At 40.5% G+C, this 27,746-nt stretch overlaps 1 protein-coding gene across 2 annotated transcripts; it reads left to right on the top strand.

Moving 5' to 3' along the window:
* On the top strand, positions 1–27,628 carry LOC102221435 (acetylcholinesterase-like). Of its 2 annotated transcripts, none has more exons than XM_023350971.1 (10): positions 1–57; positions 3,954–4,231; positions 9,488–9,722; positions 10,344–10,476; positions 10,579–10,730; positions 22,107–22,293; positions 22,893–23,203; positions 24,902–25,111; positions 25,188–25,345; positions 26,077–27,628. In XM_023350971.1, exons 2-10 carry the CDS (start codon positions 3,961–3,963, stop codon positions 26,163–26,165), a joined length of 1,746 nt encoding a protein of 581 aa, XP_023206739.1. In that variant the 5' UTR covers positions 1–57; positions 3,954–3,960; the 3' UTR covers positions 26,166–27,628. The 2 variants fall into 2 exon arrangements, with proteins under 2 accessions (XP_023206739.1, XP_023206740.1); XM_023350972.1 differs by having other exon boundaries at positions 4–39.
* The last annotated feature ends 118 nt before the right edge of the window (positions 27,629–27,746 follow it).

The raw sequence follows: 27,746 nt of genomic DNA, 5'->3' as shown, positions 1-27,746 counted from the left end.
CATTGTGTCGTACTGGAGGTCCCTCCGAAGAATCAAAAGGTGTGTCAATTCTAAAAGGTACTTACTTTAAATGTGTATTTTGTTAATATGTTTATTTGACATAAACTTAAAGTAGCATATGAATGGAAGCATTGAAAAATGATTAGTTACACACATTTTATATGTCTCAGCTCTTATAGTGGTGATATGTCGTGCTTTTGAAGGAATTAAATCTCATAAAACCATCAGTTAAATTTCATCCTTGTTCGGGGTGTCAGGCTACAAATAACATGGTGAAATTATGACTGATTTTTTTTTTTTTCCTATGACAAGCTATACAGGCCAAAATATTGCTGTTAAAATGTTACTGAGTGTCTTTATGAAAAGGCCTCCAAAATGTTGAGCTCCTTTCAAAATGATGTTTTAGGCCCTCGTCACTTTAAATCCAAATAACCTGCTGTTGGTCAACCATTCCCAGCCCCTCCCCTGACTTTTACACAAACACATTTACACAAACACGGGAAAATAGCTGCAGATGTGCAACAATGCGTTTTAGCCTGTTGCGATTCCTAGGAAAGGTTAGGATAGATCTATGAGCTATACAAAACATGTTCTTTACATTTATTGAACTGAATCATTCTTAGATAATGTGATTTTAGTCTGGTGAGTTCTGCCTATTGTGTATGGTGTGCCTTGGTAAAGATAAACAATAGAAATTAATAGCAATATTTTGTTTTATTTAGCCTGTCAGAACAAAAAATCATTTTATTTTGTTATACCATATCTGCTTATAAGCATGTTAATTTGAATATTAGCTAAGTATTTAGCTAATATGCAAAATATTTAGGTTTCTAAATTGGCAAGCAACCTAGATACCTGGAAAGCTACAGATTTAGGTGTGAGCTAAATACTTAGGTTCGAAAATAAATATTTAGTTTGAAAATTAAATGTTTAGCTTGGACAATAAATATCTAGTTTGGAACAAAATATTTAGTTAGAAATACAGATATTCATTTTGGAGTTAAACACCTAGTTGGAAAGTAAACCTTAGTTTAAAGGCTAAATATTTAGCTTCCTAACTAAATATTTAATTTGAAATGTAAATATTTATTTTGTAAACTAAATCATGTGGGTTAAAAGATTGGAATGCTAACATTTACAAATATATGAATAAGATAAATGATTAGTTTTTATTGCAGAAAATTTAAATATGTTTTATTGTGCCAGTAATTTTGATGTTTATGTAGTGAAGTCCTTGATTTCTATTTTGAGCTGTATACATTTCTTTTTGAATTTGCGCTCTGTCTAGTGCTGTTGTATAACAGTTACCTGGTTTTCCCCAAATAGAGCAGTTGGTATAGGAGTTATGACAGTTACAGCAGTTGCAGCAGTTAGTACAGTTGTTACAGCAGTTAGTGCAGCACTTTGTATTTCACTTTGTATTTCACCTTGCAACAAGAAACATTTCATACTGGCAGCCCATGCCAATACTGAAAAGGTTTGTTAATTGTACATTGTATTTTCTTTTCATGTGTATTTTGTCTGTTGATAGGTTAATTTGGCATAAACTTAAAGTAGCGTATGAATTTAAGCATTGTAAAATGATTAGCTACTCACATTTTATATGTGCTTCAGCTCTTACAGTGGTGATATGTGGATTTTAATGCTATGATGAATGGAATGTGCTTTTAAAGGGATTAGATCTCATTAAATCGTAAGTAAAGCTATATCCAAACAACATGGTGAAATTATGACTTTGAAAAAAAACAGACTTTTTTTTCTATAAACTAAAATGTTACTGTAATTTATTTATTTATTTTTATTCTGTAACTTTACAAGTGGCACGCCATATTTTTGAGCTCCTTTCAGAATGAACTGCTTTGGGCACTCTTGTCACCTTAAATTGAAACTGACACCCAAATCAACTTTTATTTTTGCTGATAAAACTATCTAAATATGTTATTCAGGGTTCTATCTTTATGTTTCTGAGTGAAGTTTGACATTGTGGTGCAATTTGTTGAGTCCAGTGTTATTTTGCCCGAAACCGTCTCATTTGCTGGCCTCGTTCTGTCAAACGGTTCTCTGGCAGTTGAATATTCTCCTGTGTTTACAAACAAATAATCCTGTAGTTGTCATGTGACGCCACACTTCCGGAAACTTTGTAACTGACAGTCTTTCTGGAAGGCAGCTGCTACGGAGTTGCTATGACAACAAGAAACAATCCGCAGGCTCAAAACCAGCTCTCATCTCTTCCTGTCTAATTTGAAAACAGCATAAGTACACTACAAATATTACTCGACCACTATTTTTGAGTACTCTTCCACCTCTCTGTAATACTAAGATAAATATCAGTGGTATTTACTGTAGTACTTACTGCCGAACTAGCAAAATTAGCTTAGCTAATGTAGCTTTTATCTGCAAGCTAAAACGGACATAGCCTACAGTATGTGTACGTTACTACATGTATTTACTCTGCCAGTCACCAGAACCTTGCAAATTATGTGAAGATGTCGCACGTAATTTACAAATCCGTTTAAACACAGATTGTATGCGTCCATGAGTTCCAGGCCATAAAGCTCCCCCATGCTATGCACCCTTCCTGTTTACTAAGCAATGAACTATGTCATATAGATCGGAGGCAGCTTGTCCACACTGACTGACCTGTTATCTATCTCATAAGGGTTGATCAATACAACAGCTATTTTGTTGATTTCTCTTGCACATTGGTCGACACTCATATGGTTCATCTATGCTTTGTGCCGTATAGGTTGTAGCGGATGGTACAACTTCGTCACAGCCTGGTTCGGTCAACCTCCCCCGCCCACACACACACACACACACACACACACACACGCCCACGCACACACCAATGTTGTCGCCATAAAGGCATCCACCAATACAGAGAAAGAGTTGCTAAATTTACAATAAATGTTTTGAAAAATTTATAAATATAGAGACAAAGTGAGTAAGCGGGCAACGTGCTTCTTTAGTCCTGATCACAACATACCATAAGCAAACATGGCCGACGATGTGGCAATAGCGATAGTTTGTGGACTTATGTTAAGCGATAAAAGACTTACCAAAAAGAAAAAGCCTTTGGAATGCATTTTATTATAGCAAGGATGGAGTTGGAATTTGTGCTATAATTTGCTTCTGTTTTGTTGGATTGATGTGAGAATGAATTGGGTGTATTTGTCCCGTCAGTTGTACATTAGCAAATTAAAGTGAACAAGAATGGGCGTGCCGTGGTGGCATAGTGGTTAGCGACCCGTATTTGGAGGCCTTGAGTCCTCGTTGCGGACCGACGACATTTGCCGCATGTCTTCCCTCCTCTCCTTCCCCGTTTCCTGTCAGCCTACTATCATATAAAGGACAAAAGAGCCCCTGGAGGGGTAAAAGTAAACAAGAATGATTATAATTTATCTATCTTTTATTGTTATTAATATTTAGAATAAGTGACCAAAAATGCTTCTATTAGTAGTTGCTCTTTGCTGCATTGACTGTGTGTTGGCTGCAGCTATTGAAGTGATATTAAGGGTGGGACAGCCGGGTAGGCACTCGGCTAAGGGTGTAAACGCCTACCTCATTCCATTAAGGCTGTGCCCCGACTCAAATATACACACACACACACACACACACACACACACATATATATATATATATATATATATATATATATATATATATATATATATATATATATATATATATATATAAAGTACATTTCACATGACAAACGTAGACTTAATGTGCCAGGAAGAATATATAAAATATAAATAAATAAATAAACAACTAGATAAAGAGAGATGTGATTATTTAAAACGACACACAAAATAAGATCCCATAAAATCAGACAGTGAAAGAAGTGAAGATAGTTGAGCATAAGATACTGCTCAGCTTGATAAAATCAAGTAATTTATTAAAAGTATTAAGTTTTGTAATAATGGGTATCTGTTCCTTTGCTTTCTCCTTAGGTTTCCCATGGCAGCCTTTCAGCCTTTGCTTCTTCTCATCCTGACTGAATTAGTTGCCTCTCATCCTATAATCATCACCAAATATGGACGAGTTCGAGGGAGGTTGATGACTGTGCTAGATGGTCAGGTTCAAGTATTTCTTGGTATTCCGTATGCAAGACCGCCTACTGGAAGTTATAGATTCCTTCCTCCGACCCCTAAACCTAAATGGGAACATGTGTTGGATGCCGCTGCATTACCAAATTCCTGCTACCAGGTGCGAGATACCACCTTCCCAGGTATGATTCAAGAATACACAAATTAAGTTATTTTAAAATAAGTTTAATTTCATCTTGCACCTCTATATTATTTGTCAGTAAAATTACTTGTTCTGTTCTTTGCACTGAGACTGCCCTCGTCAAAGTGTTCAGTGACATTCATATAAACGCAGACTGTGAAAGAACCACAGTCCTGGTTCTATTGGACCTCAGTGAAGCATTTGACTCTGTTGACCATGACATACTACTGAAACGACTGGAAAGTTGGGTCGGAATCACCGGTCCACTACTCAACTGGTTCTAATCTTACATAAAGAGTTCTCATCAAAGCAGACAGAAGTCCGGTGTGGGATATCCCAGGGTTCATTCCTAGGATCTCTCTTATTTAATATCTATATGCTCCCACTATCTCAGGTTATAACATGAAATAAGATTAGCTATAGGCAGATGATACACAGCTCTACATTATCAGGTCACCAGGTGACTCCAAACCCATCCAAACTGAACAGAGGCTTATAAATGACAAATTTGTGGATGTGCCAAAACTTTATCCACCTAAACAGAAACACAACTGAAATTATTATCTTTGGATCTAGATGTAGGATCTAGAGTCAATGCATGGCTTCTGTTATTACAAATAAAAAACAGCAATCAGGCCTGAAATCTGGGTGTAGTGATGGACCCTGACCTGAACCTTCAGAGCCACATAAAGACAGTTACAAAGTCGGCTTGAAGAACATTTCCAGGATTAGAAGACCGCTGTCTCAGCTAGTTCTAGAGAAACTCATCCATGTGTTTATCTTTAGTCATATTGATTACTGCAATAGTGTCTTTACAGGTCTGCATAAAAAAATCAGACACCTGCAGCTGATCCAGAATGCTGCTGTTAGCATTTTGACTAAAACCAGGAAGATAGAGAACACAACCCCATTTTTAAAGGGCAGCTCATAAAATAGACTGTAAAATACTGTTACTAGTTTATAAATCACCGAACAGTTTAGCACCACAATACATTAAAGATCTGCAGTTGCTGTATCAACCTTCCAGACCCTTCAGGTTTCCTGGTTCTGGTCTGCTCTGCATCCCCATAATTAGAACCAAACATAGAGAGGCAACATTCAGCTTCTATGCATCACAAATTTGGAACAAACTTTCAAAAAATTGCAAAACAGCTGGAACACTGAGTGCTTTTAAATCTAGACTTAAACCCCACCAGTTTAGAGTTGCTTTAGAAACATAATCAATTAAAAATGTAACAATGGCATTTAATATTTCAATTATTATGCTTCAAAAGCAACTCTAAACAGGTGAGTTTTCAGTCTAGATTTAAAGGCACTCAGTGTTTTACAATTTTCTGGAAGTTTGCTCCAGATGTGTGGTGCATAGAAGCTGAATGCTCCTTCTCCATATTTTGTTCTGGTTCTAGGGATGCAGAACAGACCAGAGCTAGAAGACCAGAGAGGTTTGAAAGGTTGATGCAACAGCAGATCTTTATGCATTTTGGTGCTAATTTATTCAGTGTTTTATAAACTAATAATAGTATTTTATAGGCTGTTCTCTGAGCTATAGGGAGCAAGTGTAAGGACTTTCGAACTGGGGTGAGGTGCTCCATCTTCCCAGTTTTAGTGAGAACTCAAGCAGAAGCGTTCTGGATCAGCTATAGCTGTCTGATTTATTTTTTTAGGCAAACGTGAAGACACTGTTGCAGTAATCACTGTGTCTAAAGATAAACGCATGGATGAGTTTCTCTAGATCTTGCTGAGACATTAGTCCTCTAATCCTGGAAATATTCTTCAGGTGATAGAAGGCCCACTTTGTAACTGTCCTTATGTGGCTGAAGGTTCAGGTCAGAATTCATCACCACATTCAGATGTCGGGCCTAATCTTTGCTTTCCAGCTGTTATAGCTGAATTTGTGCATTGACTCTAGATTGTTCCTCTTTAGGCCCAAAGATATTAACTTCCGTTTTGTTTCTGTTCAGCTGGAGAAGGTTTCGGCACAACCACGTGTTTATTATTTCTAAGCATATGTTCTGTGCTTGGATGGGTTCTAAGTCACCTGGTGACAAAATAATGTAGAGCTGTGTATTATTTGCCTAGTTATGGTAGATAATCTTATTTCCTGTTATAACCTGAGCCAGTGGGAGCATAGAGGGATTTTTCATTTGTAAACACAGGGGATGCATGCACATGACTACAACAAGAGCTGGGCCAGCCTTTAAACACTCACAGGTGACCGTGGTTACCCGCATTTATCTTGCTGTTTTAAGATTAGCTAGCATGTAGTCATCGTCATGGTCAGCAGTGCCAAATGCTGCATTGAGGTCCAACAGAACCAGCACTGTGGTTCGTCCACAGTCTATGTGTACGTCATTGAACACTTTAACCAGGGCAGTCTCACTACTGTGGTGATCACGGAAATCAGATTGAAAGACATTAAGGCAGTTGCTTACTTTTAGGAAGCTATTTAGCTGCAGAAACACAGCTTTCTCCATAATTTTGTAGATAAATGGAAGGTTGGAGGTTGACCTGTAATTCTGCAGTATTGATTTGTCCAGATAGTTCTATTTATCTGCGGTTTGATCACTGCTGTTTTAAAAGTCTGAGGGGAAACACCTGATGAGAGGGATGAATTCATTAATTGAATCAGATCAGATGCAAAGACATTAAGGAATTTTTTTTAGAAAGTTGTGGGTTTGATATCCAGACAACAGGAGGAGGAGTTTAATTGATTCATAATTTCTTCTAAGCATTTAAAGTTAGGTAGTTGAAATTGAGTAATTTTTTTCTGCATTTATTATGCTTGGTCATAGCATCAGCAATGGATTTTGAGTGGATGTGCAGGTTACTCTAATTTCTGCAATGTTTCTCTGCAAAGTGGTTGGCATATTCATTGCAGGCCCTTTTAGATTGGAGTTGAGGTAGTAAAGTCACAGGTAGTACAGTCACAGCTTTATTTGCAACAGTTGACAGGCTTGTCAACTGTTGCAAATAAAGCTGGAGCAATTGTTAATGTTTTGTTTACAATTTTCTTTGTGTGGTTTAGTATTAAGTGATAGTTAAGCAGTCTTATCAGTCGACATCACACTGATAAGACTCTACTGTACTCTACTGTGCATGTCGTCTTCAGAATGCAGGCAAGATTATTCTAACTATTTAATGGAATTACATTTAGGCTAATAAAATAAATTACAACTTGTGGCCAACCCACTGCATTTTTAATTTCTAACGACTTAGTTTATCACCTGCCTTGATGGATGCTGCTACATTCTCATTTTCTCTCTGATTGTGACCAAAGGAGGAAGAAACCATTGTATTTTATTTGTCCTTTGCATAATAAATATGATTTCTTTTTTCAAATAAAAACATACCTTTTAGGAAATCCCTATTCCGGGGCCCTTATTGCTCATCATATATATGCTTGTCTTATTTGGAGGGCCTCAACATGTGATTGCTGATGATCCTACTGTCAACAAATTGATTTAATGAAGGTATTGAGTAATGTCCGACGCTTGGGCCACTCATTTATCGATTCACCTACATTTAAAGCTTATACCTATAAGCTTTAAATGTATTAAAGCTTATACATAAGCTTTAATACCCATAAACGTATGGGGTCTCATTTGCATCTCATTTGCATCCAAATGAGATGCATTTGATCTTTTTGTAAAGACTGGACGAGGTAGTCTGTCCTACAGAAGGACAAGACTTTCTTATCAAGAGAAAGTAGGGTGACCTAATCTGTGGCGGTTTGTACAGCCTTGGTATAATTGACTAAGCAGAGTAACTGTCCAAACCTCCTAGTAGAAAAGTTTTGCATAAACAGAGGTTTCATTTTTTTTTTTATTATTTCAACAAATCAGGCATTCCACTGTTCACTACTAAGATTTAACCTTGACAGCAGCAGCTGTAATTTGTTATATACATAAAATTCTTATCTACTGTTTAATGTAGAGTGTATAATATGCCGATACTGGAGGTCACTACAGCAGGGACTGTTTTTTTATTGGTATGCTTAATTGTTCCATCTGTGAACATTAAGCTTATGTGCCTTACCAGAAAGCTCCAGTTTTATCTCATCTGTCCAAAGGTTATTCTCCAAGAAGCTTTGTGGCTAGTCAATAAGCCTTCTCCTACATCGCAGTCTCATATTTTTATGTTTTGTTTTCCTCCTTGGTCGTCTCCCATGAATTTCACTTTGCTCAAATGACTGATGGTGGGTTCTGACCCAGGCGTAACTTGACCTTTAAGTTTACCTTCAATTTCTTTGGATGTTGAGTTCTGGACTCTTTGGTTATCATTCATGTTATCCTTTCTGTAGCGAACGTAGTCACATGGGCATTTTTTGTGCATATTTTGGGGGGTACTGTTTGATTGGTGGCATCATCTGACCATCTCAGTAATTAGGTCGTCACTTGGTCACGTGATGCTTTCGATAGAGGACTTTAAGTTTCGTTTTATACTCAGTTGGTGTGCGCAAGCGGCAATAGGAAAGACAAAGAACTGAAATAGGGAAGAAATGGACTTCTAGCAACTCCTAACCTTCTGGTTGGAGGGGCATACGGTATGGACAATTGAGTGGAATATTCTTGTGTTTGTATATGTGTAATAAGTTTCATTTGAATAATTCATATAAGGGAACATGACGGTTTTACTGATGTATATTTGTCACCGTGTATTTTATTGCAGTGTTCACGGTGGTCTTGGACGTTTATGCGGCAAAAAATTCATTTAATAAAACGTTTGAAACCATCAGTCGAAGTGTTGCACCTTCATCAACCAGCGAGAAAACGTTGGGAGCAGCTATACTTTCCTTCAGTTTGTCATCAGTTTCCACCTGCGGCCACAGCCAGAGAAGTTTACTAAAGTCCTGTGTACCTTAAACGTCTAAATAAATTATGTGCAGCTGTAGTCGCAGGAGCATCATTGACTGACTACAAGCTTTAAGATACCTTTAAAGACATTCAAATAATTTACAGGAATTATTTGTAACTGTGAAAACTTGTAAAAAGCTCTCTTCCACCACATGCCTTGTTCCTAGCTTGTCAATAATCAACAAATTATGGAGTGATTCATAACTTTGCACATTATAGACGTTAGACTTTAAATAGACTTTAACCTTAAGATTATAATAGTTAAGAGCTAGTTCAGCATATCTAATCTGTGAAATGCTTGTGATAAAGGCTAAGGATTCAATGGACTCAAAGGTTTTATAATCTTGCAACTACTCTGGCTGTAATCAAACTTTATTGTTAATAACAATGTGATATTGTTGCAGGGTTTGAAGGTGCGGAGATGTGGAATCCAAACACCCCTGTGAGTGAGGACTGTCTGTACTTGAATGTTTGGGCCCCTGTGTTCAAGACACCCACACCCCAACGCGCAGATCGTGTTCCCGTATTAGTTTGGATATATGGAGGTTCCTTTGTGTCAGGAACATCCACCCTGGATGTCTACCAAGGCCATTTCCTGTGTAAATCTCAGAAGGTTGTTGTGGTATCTATGAATTACAGGTGAGAAAACATTTCAATTGAAATCACGAGTGCACCCAATCCTAGTTCTTGTGACACGGCTTTCTGTATGTTTGGCTGTTTCTGCTCAAAAGCATTTCATCAAGTTTTCATTGTTTTCAAAGAAAAAGTTTATGTCAACAGAATCAAGTTTTTACAACTCTTTTCTGACTCATTTGTTCAGACATGAGAGTCATCGAGAACAGGGAAGTTAAAAGTGAGAACAAAAGACCAGGATTGGAGAAACGCTGTTACAAAGTCTACAATAGGCATCTCATACATTTGTTTGACTGAACTGGTTATCTCAAATACTAGGAGAGCAAGTTCAATATTCATCTTAATATAAACATGTTCATATTCACAACTTACAGCCAGTAGAAGGGAAATCACTAAAAATTCACAAGATGAACTAGTTTTACAATGTTTTACATATTTTGTCATAATTGTTCTTGTTATTACTATATTTTTTATAAAGCTTCCTTTACATCACTTTATCTGCAAAAATGATAACAATGGTCAGTTTGAACACAAGGTGGAAGTGACAGTAAAATATGTTGAGTACAGCACTGACATATGGTGAATGCTTTTAGTATTGTTTTTTTTTTTTGTGGTCATGATTTTTAGACTGGGACCACTTGGCTTTCTGGCTATTCATGGACACAAAGAAATCCAGGGAAATCAAGGTCTACTGGATCAGCGTTTGGCACTTAAATGGGTGGTTGATAACATCGCTGTATTTGGAGGTGATCCTAAAAAGGTAAAATAATATTGTCTTTATTTTTCCTAAAATCAGAGAGTAATACTGTATGGACCATGAATTAATTAATGTAAATGCACTGACATTTACTTTTGCTTCCAGATAACACTATTTGGGGAGAGTGCTGGAGCAGCATCTGTGGGGTTCCACCTGGTCTCTCCAGGCAGCCAGGGCCTCTTTCAAAGGGCTGTGATGCAGAGCGGCGTCCCTAATGCAGCATGGGCCATAGCAAATAAAACTGAGATATATGACAGGTACGTGTGCTTAGTATTGAGCTAGTTGTTCCTGGATATTCTGTGTAGATCATTTAGTTTGTTTTTTTTTCTGAAGTATGATAATTATCCTGCGACAGACTGGCAACCTGTCCAGGGTGTACCCCACCTCTCATCTGAAACGTTAGCGGGAGAGAGGCACCAGCACTCTTCCCAAACCCACTAGGGATAAGAGTGTTAGAAAATGGATGTATGGATGATAATTAGCTTTCAAAATATCTTATAGCCATATAGTAAAAAATATTTGATACTGAAGGATAATTTTGAACATGTTCTACAGCAGTTCTGGCACCTAGTACTGAAGGCAACTTAGAAATAAAGCATAAAAGAATACATTCATTCCAAGCTTTCTTTTCCACTCATATGCAGTGCAATGGGTGTCCAAAAAACTAGCATTATTTGTACAAAAATACAGTGTCTTGAAATAGACAGAGCTTTCTTCTCTTTTGGCTTTTTACTGCACTTAATGGATCACTAAACTATTTGTAATATCAAATATGATCTTAGGAAATATAAAAAACAGTTCTCAAATGTTGATTTCAATTAATAATCCAAATCAACCTAGCTTTAAGTGAAAAAGTAATAACTGTATAAACACCGAAAAATGGTTGTGCCACCTATAAGTGTAACAAGATTTCCATTAGCCATATTCGTTCCAAGAATCAGTGACATTTAAAATCCTGCCACAGCATCTCAATCAGATTTAATGGTTTACTCCCAGTTATATTCTTCACCTTAAAGCAACTACAAATAAACATCAACAATTACAATGAACACCAGTGACGTGCGGTGAGGTTCATAGCTGGTGAGGCACTGACGTCATCAGAATCAGATTTGCAAATAGATGCATAGATTGACAGCAGTTTACAAGTTATGTTTCACTTCTGCATCCTTACACATACAAACTGTAGCTCACAAAACACACATTTCCTTAAAAAACAAAACAAAATAAATGTTATTACTGTCTTACCTGCTTCGATTGAAAGTCCACTTGAGAAAACTTTTTTAGTGTTGTAATGTAGTCATCCATGTCGAAAGTCGGGATAAGCGAGAGGAAAAAAATCACTATCTCTATTATAATCTATCGCTGCACTTGACTTGCTTCCCGAATCGTTTAGCCTAGCTCGCTGTCACTTACTCGGCAGTTGAGGAGTGAACAAGACGAACGTCTGGGATCTTGAGCGCCCCCTGCCATGAGGCAAGAGAACTGCCTGCCTCACCTCGAACCTGTTCTCTGCCGTTTATAATCGCTCATTACACGAAACACGTTACACAAACACAGTTGGTGACAAAAAGCACTGTACATTATATACATAAGCTAAATTATTGGAAATAAGTTCACATATTAAATTTGTTTAAACCATTTTATTGACGCCGTACAGCAACATGCTCTCTCCGCTTAGCAGCCAGCGCAGAGCCAGGGGTTGCGCAATCCAAGGTGAGGCAGAGCTCGCTGCTGCCTCACCGGCATCGCTTCCAAGCATTTGAATGGGAAAATAAGAAAATTCAGCCATTTTGAACAAATAAAAATCGAAATTGGTGAAGCTACATGAAAAATAAATATTTTTTAGTACAAACCACCGGATGAATATAACAATTTAAATTACTTTATGATTATATATTTTCTTTCTTTCCATGATGACCGCACGTCACTGATGAACACATATCTAAAATTTGAGACTAGTTGTTGATGAAGCCGTATGATGAAATGTTCACCCCTACCATATATGGAAGTTCAGAGTGAGGGAGGACAAGATGTGCTAGCTTCTGTTACTAGCAACAGAAGATAAATACATGAGTTGTTTTTTTTAATGATGAGCAACTGAAAAGTTAAAAAATAATTAAAATACTGACATACATATAACTAAGACAAATACTATAGGCACATTTGCAGAAGTAAAAACATGTTACTTTTGTAACAAACAGGACAAGCAACGAGGGAGAAAATGAGGTGAGGTACATAAAGCCATAACTTTTTCTTATCAGGAAAAGATTGCATGGCCATGCTCTAAACAGATTGACTAACATTATTATCAAGTGAAATAATTGCTTCTTTTAGTTATCTTTCAACACCCAAGGACAGCATTCTTTCACCATCAATTACTGTTAGATTTGTAGTCTTAAATAAAAACTTAAATGAAAATAATCAGTATTGGTATCAGCAATACTGCATCTGTTGGATCGACTCCAAAAAAAATGCATTATCACACATAGAGGTAAACCACTCAAACTTTTGATCTGCCGTGGAAGATCAAAAGTTTACTGCACCAACACAAAGTTTTTCATTTGACAATACCAAACTACAAATCTCCAAAGCTCACCTACTTGCACTGAAATATGATTCCATTCAGTGTCAGTTAACTTGAAGAGGATCAAACCCAATTTTCATATTATATTGTTTAAAGCTAAATGATAAAATTAAACCAGTTTATTTCCAAAAATAGTGTGACTCACATCAAAAAAAAAAATTATGCGAGACCTCATTTGGATGTAAATGACACAATCCAGGCACTGACGGATGCAGGGACTGAGCAGTGAATACAGGACAGGTCGTTTAATAAGGGATCGGCTTTTTCACAGTCAGACAGGCCAGTGTCAGAGCCAGGGAATCCAAATCAGGGTCAGGCAGTTCCTGATCTCAGGGTCAGACACACAGAGGGACAGAGCCATCAGGTACAAATCCAGGTAAGGTAGTTCCAGATCTCAGGGTCAGACAGACATTGGGTCAAAGCCAGGATGTCCAAATACAGTGGAGTAGGTCAGGATCGGGGACAGGAAGGACAACTGAACAGAAGGGAAGAGACAGACAGGTTAGTAACTGGGCAAATCGCTCAAGTAGCTACAGTGGGCCTGAATGTGTTACCGCTGAGGGTTTCACAACAATCTGATGCCATGCAGGAGGAAGATCTGTCCTTATATGGCAGCAACTGGACATCAGGGTGATGGTGATCAGGTGTGAGTGGTCACAGCTCAGCAGCAGCTGTGACAGGTCCCCCCTTCAAGGTGCCCCTCAGGACAGCCGAAGGCGTCCTTGACGACAGTTGAATTCATGGATGATCTGAGGGTCCAGGATAGCAGAACGTGCCACCCAGCTCTGCTCTTCAGGACTGTACCCTTCCCAGTCCACTAGGTACTGCAGACCACACCCATGACGGCGCACGCCCAGGAGACAGATGTGTAAATAGGGCCACCATCAACAATCCTAGGTGGAGGGGGAGGTAGAACAGGGGGACAGAGGTGACTAGAGACAACAGGTTTAATCTGGGACAAATGGAATGAGGGGTGGATCCTCATTGTTCAAGGAAGGTTAAGATGAACAGTCACTGGATTGATAATCTTGTGAATGGTAAATGGGCCAATAAAACGAGGTGAAAGTTTCTTACAGTCTGTCTTGAGAGGTACGTTTCTTGTGGACAACCAAACCTCTTGAAGAGGTTGGTAACTGGGAGCTGGGTCCTGTGACGATTGCGTTCAGCGATCCAGGAGAGAGCTGCACGGGTCCGTCGCCACAAACGATGACTCCGGCGAAAGTGATGCTGCACAGATGGTACTGAGAGTTCCTGTTCCTGAGAGGGAAATAGAGGCAGTTGATAATCCAAGGACACCTCAAATGGGGACTTACAGTACATGTGGCTGTACTGGTAAGGGAGTTGTGGGAATATTCTACCCAAGGTAGATGCTGAGACCAAGAGGCAGGGTTGTTAGTTATGATACAGCGCAGGGCTGTCTCCAATTCCTGGCTGACCCTCTCTGTCTGGCTGTTGGTCTGTGGGTGGAAGCCCAATGAAAGACTGACTGTGGCTCCTAAGGCTCGACAGAAGGCATGCCAGACTCTGGATGTGAACTGGGGCCCCCGGTCTGTAACAATGTTCCGGGGGATGCCATGTAACCAAACCACATGATGCACCAGAAGGTTGGCAGTTTCCATGGCAGTCGGCAACTTGGGTAATGCTACAAAATGGGCAGACTTAGAAAACCGGTCAACAATGGTTAAAATAACAGTTACCTTCGGATGGGGGGAGCCCTGTAACAAAGTCCATTGAAATGTGTGACCAGGGTCGTCCTGGGACAGGCAGAGGGCACAAGTGCCCGGAGGGTTGTTAATTGCTGGACTTTCCTTGATTACAAGAGGAAACATACTGACGGGTGTCTTGAGCCATAGATGACCACCAGAAATGGCTCCGCAATAAGATGAGTGTTCAATAGACCTCTGGATGGCAGGAAAACTTAGAAGCATGGATCCATTGGATAACCTTAGGATGAACACTTTCTGGAACAAACAAATGGTTGGGAGGACAGCGCACTGGGGTGGGTTGTTCGTGTGGAGCCTGTCTCACCAACTGTTGGTGAGACAGCTGGTAAGACACTCTCTGGTTCCTTTTCCAGAGCCTCAGGTTCAAACTGACGAGACAGTGCATAGGGTTTTGAGTTCTTGGAGCCAGGTCTGTAAGTTAAGACAAAGTTGAATCTTGAGATAAACAATGACCATCTGGCGTGGAGTGGAGCTAACCTTTTGGCAGACTGAATGTAGGACAGGTTTTTGTGATTAGTCCAGACTACAAACGGTTGTGTTTTTTCAAAATGGCCTACTAGTGTCTTAAAAGCCGTCTTCCATTCATCTCCCTCACGTTTCCTGACTAAATGATAGGCATTTCATAAATCCAATTTGAAGAAGATGGTTGCCCCCCCCCCTGCAGTAGTTCAAAAGCTTTGGACATCAGTGGTAATGGGTATTTATTCCTAATGGTAATCTTGTTTAATCCCCGATAGTCGATGCATGGGAGTAATGTGCCATTTTTCTTTCCTACAAAAAAGGAAGTGGCACTCAGTGGGGATGACGAGTGGCGGATAACACCAGCTGCCACAGAGTTGTTGATGTACAGTACAGACCAAAAGTTTGGACACACCTTTTAATTCAATGAGTTTCCTTTATTTTCATGACTATTGACATTGTAGATTCACACTGAAGGCATCAAAACTATGAATAACATGTGGAAATATGCACTAAACAAAAAAGTGTAAAACAACTGAAAATACCCTTTATATTCTAGTTTCTTCAAAGTAGCAACCTTTTGCTGTGATTACTGCTTTGCACACACTCTGTATTTTCTTGATGAGCTTCAAGAGGTAGTCACCTGAAATGGTTTTCACTTCATAGGTGTGCCCTGTCAGGTTAATAAGTGGGATTTCTTGCCTTATCATGTCATGAAAATAAAGAAAACCCATTGAATTAGAAGGTGTGTCCAAACTTTTGGTCTGTACTATAGGTCTCCATGGCCTCATGTTCCTGCTTGGACAGGCTGAAAAAGCGACTGTTAGGCAGCGATGCATCTGGCAGGAGCTCTATCGCACAGTCGTACGGCTGGATAGCGAGAGGGCTTGCTGAAAACGGTGGCCAGGTTGTGGTACTCAGGAGGAACCAATGACAGATCAGGAAGATCCGGACTCTCACAAAAACTCCCACAATTGGGCTGGGCAGCACAAAGGCAGTTATTAGAACAGGGCAGACTCCAGCTAACTATACTTCCTGTGACCCAATCAATATGGGGATTATAAAGTCTCAGCCAGGGATGTCCTAACACCATGGGGAAACTGGAGGAAGGGATTACTTTAAATTGGAGAACCTCCCTGTGGTTACCTGATGTTAACAGGGGGGATGTCTGACAGGTGACAGAAAAGAGAGCATCATTAAGACCGTCAGCAGATAACGGGGGGGGGGGGGGGTTTGATGGGAATATTAAGTTCTTTAATTAAGTCTTCATCAATAAAATCATCCTCAGCCCCAGAGTCAATTAAGGCAGTTAACGTGTGGGAAGTTGACCGGTGGCAAAGCTTAACATCAAGTAGTAGGCAACTGGTTGAGAGTTGGGGATTGCCCATGCTGCTCACTAGGGTCCCCACCTCTAATGAGTTTTGTGTTTTGGCCGTACAGGGCAGCTGGATATTCTGTGCCCGGACTTACCACAATAGAGGCAGTCACCAGTTTGAAGACGCCTCTGTCTTCCTGTGACAGTCAGGTGTGTTCCACCTATTTTCATGGGTTCGTCGCCAGGGGGCGCTGGAGCCTGTGACTGGGCCGACGGAATGATAGGGGTGGCGCTGCTGCGTTCCACAACAGACGGAAACAGCCGAGGATGCGCTGAAGCAGACTGGCCGGGCCGCTCTCGCTCACGAAGCCTGTGGTCAAGACTGATCGATGTTGTGATTAGTGAGTTCAAGTCTTTGGCATCATCAGTGACAGACAGGCAGTCCTTTAAGGCATTGTTTAAGGCTTGATAATACACTCCTTTGAGAGCCTCGTCGTTCCATTTTGTGTCGGCAGCCAATGTGCGAAACTCCACTGAGAACTCAGCCGCACTACGGGAGCCTTGGTGAAGTTTAAGCAGACATTTAGAGGCGTCCCTACATGATACGGGTGATCGAACACCGTGCTAAATACTTTTAGAGAACTGTTCAAAGGTAAGGGTGTAGCAGAATCAAACGCTAGCGCCCAGGCTAAAGCCTGATCCCTCAGCAGTCCCATGACATAATATATCTTGGATAAATCGGAGGCAAAAGTCATAGGTTGCTGATTAAATACATCCGACATTGTAACAGAAAACCGAGGCACTTTGACACCTCACCCGAGAATGGAGCGGGGATCAGGGACATACGGACCTCGAGAGGTTACCAGACCGGAGACAACAGGAGGTTTGGCCGGTGAGGAGACGGGTGGTGGAGCAGCCGAAGTTTCTGACGGTCCTGGATTGGGGGAAAGTATTGAGGTTAGTTTAGCTACCTGTGAGGACAACTGTGCGATTTCCAGATGGAGAGTTTCGCTGGCTGCTTCCAGTCCAGAGAGTCGATGTTCGCTTTGCCCTAGCAAAACTCCTTGTCGGCCTATGATGTCCATCAGAGACGCAGCGGATTCCATTTCAGTCAGGTCCCTGTTGTTTGGTCAGATTGTTCTGACACAATCCAGGCACTGACGGATGCAGGGACTGAGCAGTGAATACAGAATAGGTGTTTATTAAGGGATCGGCTTTTTCACAGTCAGACAGGCCAGGGTCAGGGAATCAAAATCCGGGTCAGGCGGATCCTGATCTCCGGGTCAGACAGACAAGGGGTCAGAGCCAGGATGTCCAAATACAGTGGAGTAGGTCAGGATCAGGGACAGGAAGGGCAACTGGACAGAAGGGAAGAGACAGACAGGTTAGTAACCGGGCAAATCGCTCAAGTAGCTACAGCAGGCCTGAAGGTGTTACCGCTGAGGGTTTCACAACAATCTGATGCCATGCAGGAGGAAGATCTGTCCTTATATGGCAGAAACTGGACATCAGGGTGATGGTGATCAGGTGTGAGTGGTCACAGCTCAGCAGCAGCTGCATCAGTAAATATGACGTTTTCTTTTTTGTCACATGTTATGTAGATGTAAATATGCTTCTCTGTGCCCATATATTGAATTAATTCAAATATTGAATTAGTATTAACAGCCACCTCGTTCAGATTGGCACTTGGAGGATGGTTGATTACAGTGCCGGCCATTTCCATTAGTCATCAAATTGCCAAACTGCTGCATTACACATGAAATGGACAAGTATTAATTTTTAATAATAAAAAAGAATATGATCTTAATTAGTGAGAATGCAAATGCATTCTAAACTAAACACAAGAAATGAATAATAAACATGATCTAACAAAATTAACCAAAGACAGACTGAAATAAATAATAACAAACACAAAACACACATAACAAATGATCAAAAGACTTAGACTTAGACTTTATTGATCCTTTGGGAAGACTCCCTCAGGAAATTGAAGTTACTAGCAGCTCCCAGGCAAAAAAACAAAGATAACACACAGTAAGCAAAAGTGCAAGAGAATACAAAATACAAATTAAATACTAATGTACACACCAAATGTGAGTAACCAAAACCTTAAATTATGCAAGAAACAAGGAATAAGAATATAGAATATAAGAATATAAGTAAATATAAATACAACACAAAAAAAATATAAGAATTTGGCGGATAGATTGACCAGTGATATCGTATTGCACTATGTGGTTTGACCTGATAAGCATGGAGAAAAATACAAGGGGTCACTACTCCTTCCACCCTCTGTCCTGTGTCACTCCCCCCCCCACCCCCCCCCCCAATGAGGAATTGTACAGTCTGAAGGCATGGGGGACAAAAGAGTTCTTAAATCTATTGGTCCGGCACTTGGGAAGCAGCAGTCTGTCACTGAACAGGCTCCTCTGGCTGCTGATGACGGCGTGTAGAGGGTGGCTGCTATCGTTCATGATGTCCAGCAGTTTGTTCAGTGTCCTCACCTCTGCCACCGTCACCAGAGAGTCCAGCTTCATGCCGACCACAGAGCCGGCACGCCTGGTCAGTTTGTCCAGTCTGGACGTGTCCTTCTTGGATATGCTGCCTCCCCAGCACACCACGGTGTAGAAGAGGACACTGGCAATCACAGACTGGTAGAACATCCAGAGCAATTTGCTGCAGATGTTAAAGGACCGCAGTCTCCTCAGGAAGTACATCCTGCTCTGCACTTTCCCATACAGGTGGCTAGTGTGTTTTGACCAATCCAGTTTACTGTCCAGCCACAGCCCGAGGTATTTGTAGGAGTCCACGACCTCAACCTCTGTTCCCTCTAATGCGACTGGTCTCGGCTTTGGTCTGGACCTCCCAAAGTCTATAACCAGCTCCTTCGTCTTAGTGGTGTTGAGTTCCAGGTAGTTTGTGTGGCACCAGAGAGCAAAGTCCCTCACCAGACAGCGATACTCCTCCTCTCTGTCGTCCCTGATACATCCGACTATGGCTGTGTCATCAGCATACTTCTGTATGTGACACAGCTCCGAGTTGTAGTGGAAGTCAGAGGAGTACAGGGTGAAGAGAAGAGGGGCCAGCACTGTGCCCTGGGGGGCTCCTGTGTTGCTGACCACAGTGTCAGACACGGTGTCCTTCAGCCTGACATACTGCGGCCTGTTGGTGAGGTAACTATGGATCCAGGTGACCAGGTGCGGGTCTACTCCCATGCTGTTTAGTTTATCCTGGAGCAGAAGGGGCTGGATTGTATTAAAGGCACTGGAGAAGTCCAAAAATAGGATCCTCACCGTGCCGCTGCCCTTATCCAGGTGGGAGTGGGCCCGGTGCAGCAGATAGAGGATGGCATCCTCCACACCAACATCTGACTGGTAGGCGAATTGCAGGAGATCCTGGGCATGTTCCACCTGGGGTCTGAGGAGGCTGAGGAAGAGCCGCTCCAACGTCTTCATCAGGTGTGAAGTAAGTGCCACGGGCCGAAAGTCATTCAGCTCGCTGGGCCTGTTCTTCTTGGGCACTGGGACGATGCAGGATGTCTTCCAGAGGGTGGGCACTTCCCTTAGCTGCAGGCTGAGGTTGAAGATCCGCTGTAGTGGCTCTCCCAGTTCAGTAGCGCAGGTCTTCAGCAGCCTTGGACACACCTGGTCCGGCCCTGCTGCTTTCCTGGGCTTGAGCTTCCTCAGCTGTTCTCTGACCTGGTCTGTGGTGAAGTGGGGCGGGGGGTGTGCTGAGGTGTGTGGGGGGGGGGGGGGGTTGTCAGTGTAGTGCTGTCTGGGGGGAGGTGTGTGGTAAGGAGCAGGGGTGGCTGAAGTAAGAGAGGGGATTGGGGGGCCATGGACTGGTTGAACCTGTTGTTCGTTTGCCCTCTCCATTGTTCCCCCAACGACTCTGGTCTTTGTGTTGAGGCCAGTGATGGTCCTCACACCTTCCCAGACCTCCTTCATGTTGTTCTCTCTCAGCTTCTGCTCCACCTTTCTCCTGTAACTGTCTTTTGCTTCCCTCACACACTGTTTCACCTCCTGCTGTGCTGCCTTCATGGCCTCCCTGTCTCCTCTCCTGAAGGCAGCCTTCTTCTTATTGAGGACAGTTTTGACTTCCCGCGTTACCCATGGCTTGTTATTAGGGTAACAGCGGACAGTCTTGGCAGGGGATACCACATCTGCACAGAAGTTCAGATAGTCCGTCAGGCAGTGTGTCAGCCCCTCTATGTCCTTGTTATGCGGGCTGAACAGTGCATCCCAGTCCGTGGTGTTATAACAGTCTCTCAGAGCACTCTCCATCTCAGGGGACCACCTCCTGATGGAGCGGGATGTTATAGGCTGCTTTTGGACCAGGGGGGTGTACAGTGGCTGTAAGTGAACGAGGTTGTGATCTGACTTCCCTAGTGGGGGCAGGGGTGTTGCTCTGTATGCATCCCTCACATTGGCATACAGGAGGTCGATTGTCCTGTTATTCCTAGTGTGGCAGTCAACAGCTTGGTGGAAAGTGGCCAAAGTAGAGTCCAAAGTCACATGATTGAAGTCCCCAGAAATTATAATAAAAGCGTCAGGATGTTGTGTCTGTAGCCTTGCTGTGACAGAGTGGATTTTTTCACATGCAGTGGTAGCGTCCGCTCTCGGAGGGATGTAAACGCAGATGGAGATCACGTGACTAAACTCCCTCGGCAGGTAGTATGGCCGCAGGCTAACGGCTAATAGCTCGAGGTCCCGGCAACACCAAACAGTCTTTACAGTGATATGTCCTGGGTTACACCATCGGTTGTTCACATACAAGATGAGTCCCCAACCTTTTCTTTTACCGCTCGCTTTCGTGTCCCTATCAGCCCTCACAGCGGTGAATCCTGGCAGGTCCACGTTAGCATCCAGCACGAGGTGGTTTAGCCATGTCTCTGTAAAGATGAACAAGCTGCTCTCTCTGTAGATCCGCTGGTTGTTCAGTGCAGACAGCTCATCGATCTTGTTCGGCAGCGAGTTCACATTCCCCATGATTACAGTGGGAATCGATGGCTTGTATAGCCTCCTATTGTCCGCTAGCTTGGCCTTCAGTTTAGCCCCAGTCTTGCAGCCCCTCGGTCTCCTCCTCAGCTCCACCGGAATGTTGTGCCTTATGCCGGCTTGTCCCATTGTTCTCCAGTCCAGCAGTTCCTCTCTTGAATAAGTGAGAAAAAAGTCTCCTGGTTGCGTATTTGGTTTGAAATTATCCATGGGATAAATAAAGAGCACACACAGCGACTTAAGAAGTTTAAGAAAAAAGCTAAAAACTAAAAACTGTAGAGCTACTGGAGAGGCAGCCGTCTCCCACAGCGCCAAACGAACCAAAATAAAACTATAAAACTATAAATTCAGAAAAAACACCAATGCAACCAAATCCCAAAACACAGAACTTATATTTTTCATGTTAGTCTTTGTCCCATCTTCTTTTTTTTTATTTCTTTTTTTTTTTATTTTATGTTTTCAATAAATGTTGAGTATTATTTACTTTACATAGTGCTGCAGTTTCTGCTTGGTGCCAACTAATTGTTTTAGTGAACTCTTTTCCCAACAAACAGAGCCGTCGGACTAGCAAAATTGCTAGGATGCCCCGTGGATAGTTCTTATCGTATGGGATATTGTTTGCAGGATGCTAGTGCTGAAGCCATAGTAAACAAACAATATGAAAATCTTGTTCCGCCTTCAGTTTTGTCCGTGCCTTTTGTCCCAAATATTGATGGAGACGTCATACCATCTGACATAGAAGTAAGTCTCAACGTGTTTGTATAAGCAATTTCTTCAAAAGGTGAAGAACTGCAAATGTTTGACATATTACTTACAATATTTGAATTGTATTAAATGCTATGTTAAATTACCATTTGAAAAAAAAATAACTTCTTGCTAAACAACAACAGCAAACCTTGTCTCAGTGACCAAGGATCTTTAATTCTTTCCTCTCTTATGGAATTCCAAACATTCAAGGGGAAATGAAAATCTTTTAACTCCAGTACATACTTAATTTTATGATTTTTTTTTTTAAATAAGATTTTGTGGTAAATTCCTGTAGGTTTTACACCGTATGGCACTGTAAACTTGTGGTCCCAGAAATATCTTAAGTTGGATATGGACAGACAATATTTTGCTCATGTTAAATCAGTAGTTGTGTGGTTATTGCCTGTTAATGTTCTACTTACTAGGAAAGTGACATTCGTTGCCAATAAACAATGCAATTCAACATCATTTCTAAACTGGTCTTAGTGTGACACAAAAGTTTGACTTGTCAATGAATACCTAAGATCAAGACATTTTTTAATTGAGGATGGATCCAACATAATTATTTTAATCATGTCTTTTTTCTTCTGCAGACGTTGCTAAAAAGCTCTACTCTTAACAAAAAAGAACTGTTTATAGGCTTGAATAAAGATGAAGGAACCTACTTTCTTTTTTATGGAATGCCTGGTTTCACTCGCGAGGGTGAAAGTTTCATCACCAGGAAGAACTTTATGGACGGTTTACCACTAGCACTGACAAATAAAAGTAAGCTTGTTAAAGAAGCTGCTATTTTTGACTACACTGATTGGCAAGATGAATCCGATACGCGGACCAACCGTGATCAAATGGGGAGGATGGTTGGAGATGTGCTGTTCAATTGTCCTGTAATGGCATTTGCTACTAAGTAAGTTCCAGGTTTCACGTTAAGTGATAAATGCTTTTACATAGAAAAACATCCTGTTCTAACTGTGGTCTACATATGTTTGATCCCTGATAGCAATACCAAAAACCTTTATAGAACTACTTTATAGAAGTATATTTATAGAACTTTATATAACTATTACTTAATTTCACTTTGGGATTAATGAAGTATTTGAAGTAAATTGAAATGAGTATCAAACACAAGTTAACTTTCTAAAATAAAAAAAATACATCATTTACCTACATTTCAAAATGATGTACTTGTTGTATAAGTCCATCACATAAAATCTCTATTTCAATCTGGAGAGACTCAGACGGAGATAAGAAGACAATTAGAAGAGTTTATTGACAAACAGAATTTAAAGTCTTTGGCGCTCGGGCCCCGGCTGGGGATAACGGTTATCGCAGCGTTAGCGATAGGCTTCAGATGAGCATCCCCGATGCTTTTAGGAACGTCATCCCCCAGGGCCCGGCACTGGTGGTGGAGGTTGAAGAAGGGTGCGGGCCTCAGGACCGGGCGAATGGAGGAGAAGGGGTGGTGGTGGGTTGAGCTCGGCTGGAGAGCGAAGGACGCCATGAATGAAGGTCCTTATCAGCTGGGACTTGGTCGATGATTGGACGTGACGTGGCTTGGTCCGGCGTTGATAGGTCGACGATTGTGGGCAGGTCGCTTCAATTAACGGGTCCCGGTGGGGATAAAAGAGTCTTCCAGTTTGAATTTGCGCCTAGGCTTCATTACATACAGTCATATTCAACAAATCTCAAATCTAAATGTGCATTTCGATGAGGCTTGTTTTCCAGATTAGAAATGCCTTTTGAAAGTAACTTTTAAGCAGTTATTAACATACCTTTCTTTAGGCCACATTTTTAGATTAAATGTTTTGCTTAACTGATCTGATGTAACATACTAATCCTATGTTATGTCATTTCATTATCTGTCAGTAAAAATCATCATAATTACCGGAAATAAGTAATTAAAATATCAGTAGTTACTCTAATGTGTCAGTTGATGAATTTTTAATACATTTCAATAGCACTGCCACTTTTTTAATATGCCTGTGCATATAAGGCTGTGTTTGTAATTGGCCAAATTATAAAAAGTTGAAGGTGGTAGGAATGCAATTAGGGGAAATGAATGTTATTTTATCAAAAATATCAAGAGTACAAAAAAACATTTTTGATTAGTTACAATGCAGAACTGTGAATTGTTTGAGTCAAACAAAAAAAACTATTGGTCAAACTAAAGTAATTATTTGATGTTATCAGTGGTTTTCAAGATAAAAAATAAATAATGGATTCTATGGATGCTGCTTGTAGCAAAAGCATAATATGTATTTATACAGCTACTATAGAGTTCATGATACTCAAAAAGAAAAGCTAAAATAAAATTGGAGGTGGCTCAATACTTTTCTTTTAGCACCATGACTTACTCTATAAAGCATGTGGCTGGAATAGTGAGATGCAGTTCCATTTTAGACAAAAGGGTTTCAAATGTCAGATTTCTGTTTGGGGCTTCATCTGCACTGAAATAAATATGTCACCTCTGAACTGTGGCAATATTTCTAAGGAAAAACAGGTTGATAAACTTATTTTACATCTGTTAAGTCTTATTAGTATTACTAGCTGCAATGCAAAAATTTGCAAACATGATGTATTTATTGACTTTTCATTATTTTTGTAGGTTTGCAGAACATGGCGGTAAGACCTTTTTTTATTTTTTTGACCATGTGTCATCCAAAAATCCCTGGCCAAAATGGGCGGGTGTTATGCATGGCTACGAGATAGAATTTGTCTTTGGGATGCCTCTGAATACTTTGTTGAAGTACTCAGAGGATGAAGTGACTTTGGCCAAGACGGTTATGCAGCACTATGGCAACTTTGCCCGGACTGGGTAGGCTAAACAGATTCTCAGTCAGTCATGCAGAGATTGTGAGAACCCTAAAAACTCTTTTGTTTTACCTTTTCAGAAATCCAGGGTTTAGAGGAGGTGATTGGCCACTGTTTACCGCTAAAGCTCAGATCTATGTCGCTTTGCATGACGATAGTAAAGGAATAAAGAGCAGGTTCAAAGCTAACGAGTGTTATTTGTGGAACAATTTGATGAAAGAATATCAGAAGTTGTCAGGTGAGACACACTAACAAGTCCCTCTACACCAGAGGTCTCAAACTCCAGTCCTCGAGGGCTGCAGTCCTACAACTTTTAGATGTGCCTCTGCTGCACCACAACTGAATAGAATAATTAGGTCATTAAGGCTCTGGAGAACTGATCTACACAAGGAGGAGGTAATTAAGCCATTTCATTCCAGTGTATTGTACCTGTGGCACATCTAAAAACTGTAGGTCTGCGGCCCTCGAGGACTGGAGTTTGAGACCCCTGCTCTACACCACAGGTCTCAAACTCCAGTCCTGGAGGGCCGGTGTCCTGCAGTTTTTAGATGTGCCACAGGTACAATACACTGGAATGAAATGGCTTAATTACCTCCTCCTTGTGTAGATCAGTTCTCCAGAGCCTTGCCAATGACCTAATTATTCTATTCAAGTGAGGTGCAGCAGATGCACATCTAAAAGTTGCAGGACAGCGGCCCTGCAGGACTTGAGTTTGACACCCCTTCTCTACACAGTCTGACACAAATGTACACGTTAGGTTTCATATAAAGCATCTCCAGTTGGAAGTATTTTGTTCATATCTCAAAAATAGATGTTTTGCCTGTTGAGATTAGCCATTTTGGTTTGCTCTAGGTTTTTAAACTAAAGAAATTCACCTCAAAGAGGAAATTAAAGCTTGTAACTGAAGCTATTCCTTGTGAAAGATTACTTAATCCCACACACAATCTCTTTGCTCTTTGTCTTTCACAGATTCCCTGACGCAGTGCACTTCAAGTGGGATTGTTCACTACAATTGGGTGTTCCCTCTTATTTTGTTAGTTATCAGTTTTACCCATTGACTGAGCTCCTGCTCTCTGTTTAATTCGTGTGTTTAATGTGTAACAGGTGGGTGTTTGCTTTTCTTAAATATGTCAAATATTATCAGAGCACCACCTGAAGCCCATATGTTGATCTTCGGGTCCCGATAGCCTGTTTTATTTAAGGGTTCACTGAAAAGCATAGTTTGAAAAAAGGCCCTTTAAAATTATTTTTACACTGTTTGAATAACTTCCTTCCTATGCTGATTACGAATAGTTGTTAAAGTGGTTTATCATTAAAACAAATGTATTCTATTTTTCCTTGACTGGTTTTTTATTTGTTAGAAACACACAATATGTCACTAGTTGTTGCTTGGTCTTTTTAAGACCTTGTTATTAAATACAAATGTGAAAATGAGGAAATAGCAACAGAAAAAGGTCCAGTAGCCTCTCTTGTGTTTATAAGCTACATTTGCAAGAGCTATTTCTAAGCTTGTGGTTTGTTTATTATTGCTATAACAACTCCATAGCAACTATTTGCCAAGATGGCCATCAGTTACAAAGTTCACTGAAGTGTGACGTCACATGAGAACTTTTATTATTAACCCATTAAAAGCTTACAAAACTATTACATCATCCTCAGGGCTTTCAGATATTGTATAAATGCAGAGTAATTACTTCATGTCAATTTCTGAGTTTCAAGAAATTAAAACTCAGGGGTTCGAGCTTACTGGCTCTAACCCTATACTATTCAATCTTGTAGCAAACAGACACAACTCTGGTCATCTGAACTAACCTCAAACATGAAAGCTGACTCAGTGTCTAACAAATGTGACAAAAAGGTTTGTGTCCACAATGTTAGATTCTTAAGCAATACCTTTCTCAAAGAATATGCTGCCCTTTTATTGTCGTTACTATTTTAGGTGCTATTGTCCATAGAAAAAAAAATTGTCTACTAATCAGAATCAGTAGGTTAAAACTCAGGTATTAAAATTCTGTAAAAAACATTAAAAGGGTAAAACATCCAAGAGGATGAATGCATCTTTATCTGAACTGATTTGTTGATTTGTATTTGATTTTTCAGTTGATTTGTGTTGACTTTATTTTGGAAAACTTATTTACACTTTGTTGGTGTTGAGTATATGAAAGAAAGATTCTGTGAAATACCAAGAAAGTTCTATGTGGTAGAACAGTGAATTATTGACTGTTTAAGACATATGGCAATTAAAACTGGAGATAAATTATTTTCTCTGAGGTAGTTCTTTTGTTTGTCTTCATTGCAATGCAAAAAAATATCTGTTTGAGGCACCCTTGACTCTCTTTACTTCAAAGCATTTTTTTTCCCCAATATGTGATAAAAATTCCAAATAAGTTGTAAGGATTTCGAAACCACTGTTTGGTAAAACGATACAGCAACTGAAGCATGTTTTAAACATAATGCAATCTAACTTTGCTAACTGTCACTTATGCCCTCAAGCAACTTGAGTACATTTATTTATTGTGTTTTTCCGTGATCTATCTGTTCATTTAAAATAAAGATGATTTTTAACTGCTCTAAAAGTTTTAAAATCTCACAACTCTCTAATATTTATGATGGATAAATAAAAAGTAAATATGCACTTC

This window comes from Xiphophorus maculatus, chromosome 18 (genome assembly GCF_002775205.1).
Source record: "Xiphophorus maculatus strain JP 163 A chromosome 18, X_maculatus-5.0-male, whole genome shotgun sequence".
In the NCBI taxonomy this organism is placed as follows: Eukaryota; Metazoa; Chordata; class Actinopteri; order Cyprinodontiformes; family Poeciliidae; genus Xiphophorus; species Xiphophorus maculatus.
This window is presented reverse-complemented; position numbering and strand designations above follow the sequence as displayed.

Coding starts and splice junctions, on each gene's coding strand:
- LOC102221435 (XM_023350971.1), top strand. CDS start 3,961: ATGGCAGCCTTTCAGCCTTTGCTTCTTCTCATCCTGACTGAATTAGTT. Junction 4,232..9,487: donor GCGAGATACCACCTTCCCAG/GTATGATTCAAG, acceptor ATATTGTTGCAG/GGTTTGAAGGTGCGGAGATG. Junction 22,294..22,892: donor TCATACCATCTGACATAGAA/GTAAGTCTCAAC, acceptor TTTCTTCTGCAG/ACGTTGCTAAAAAGCTCTAC.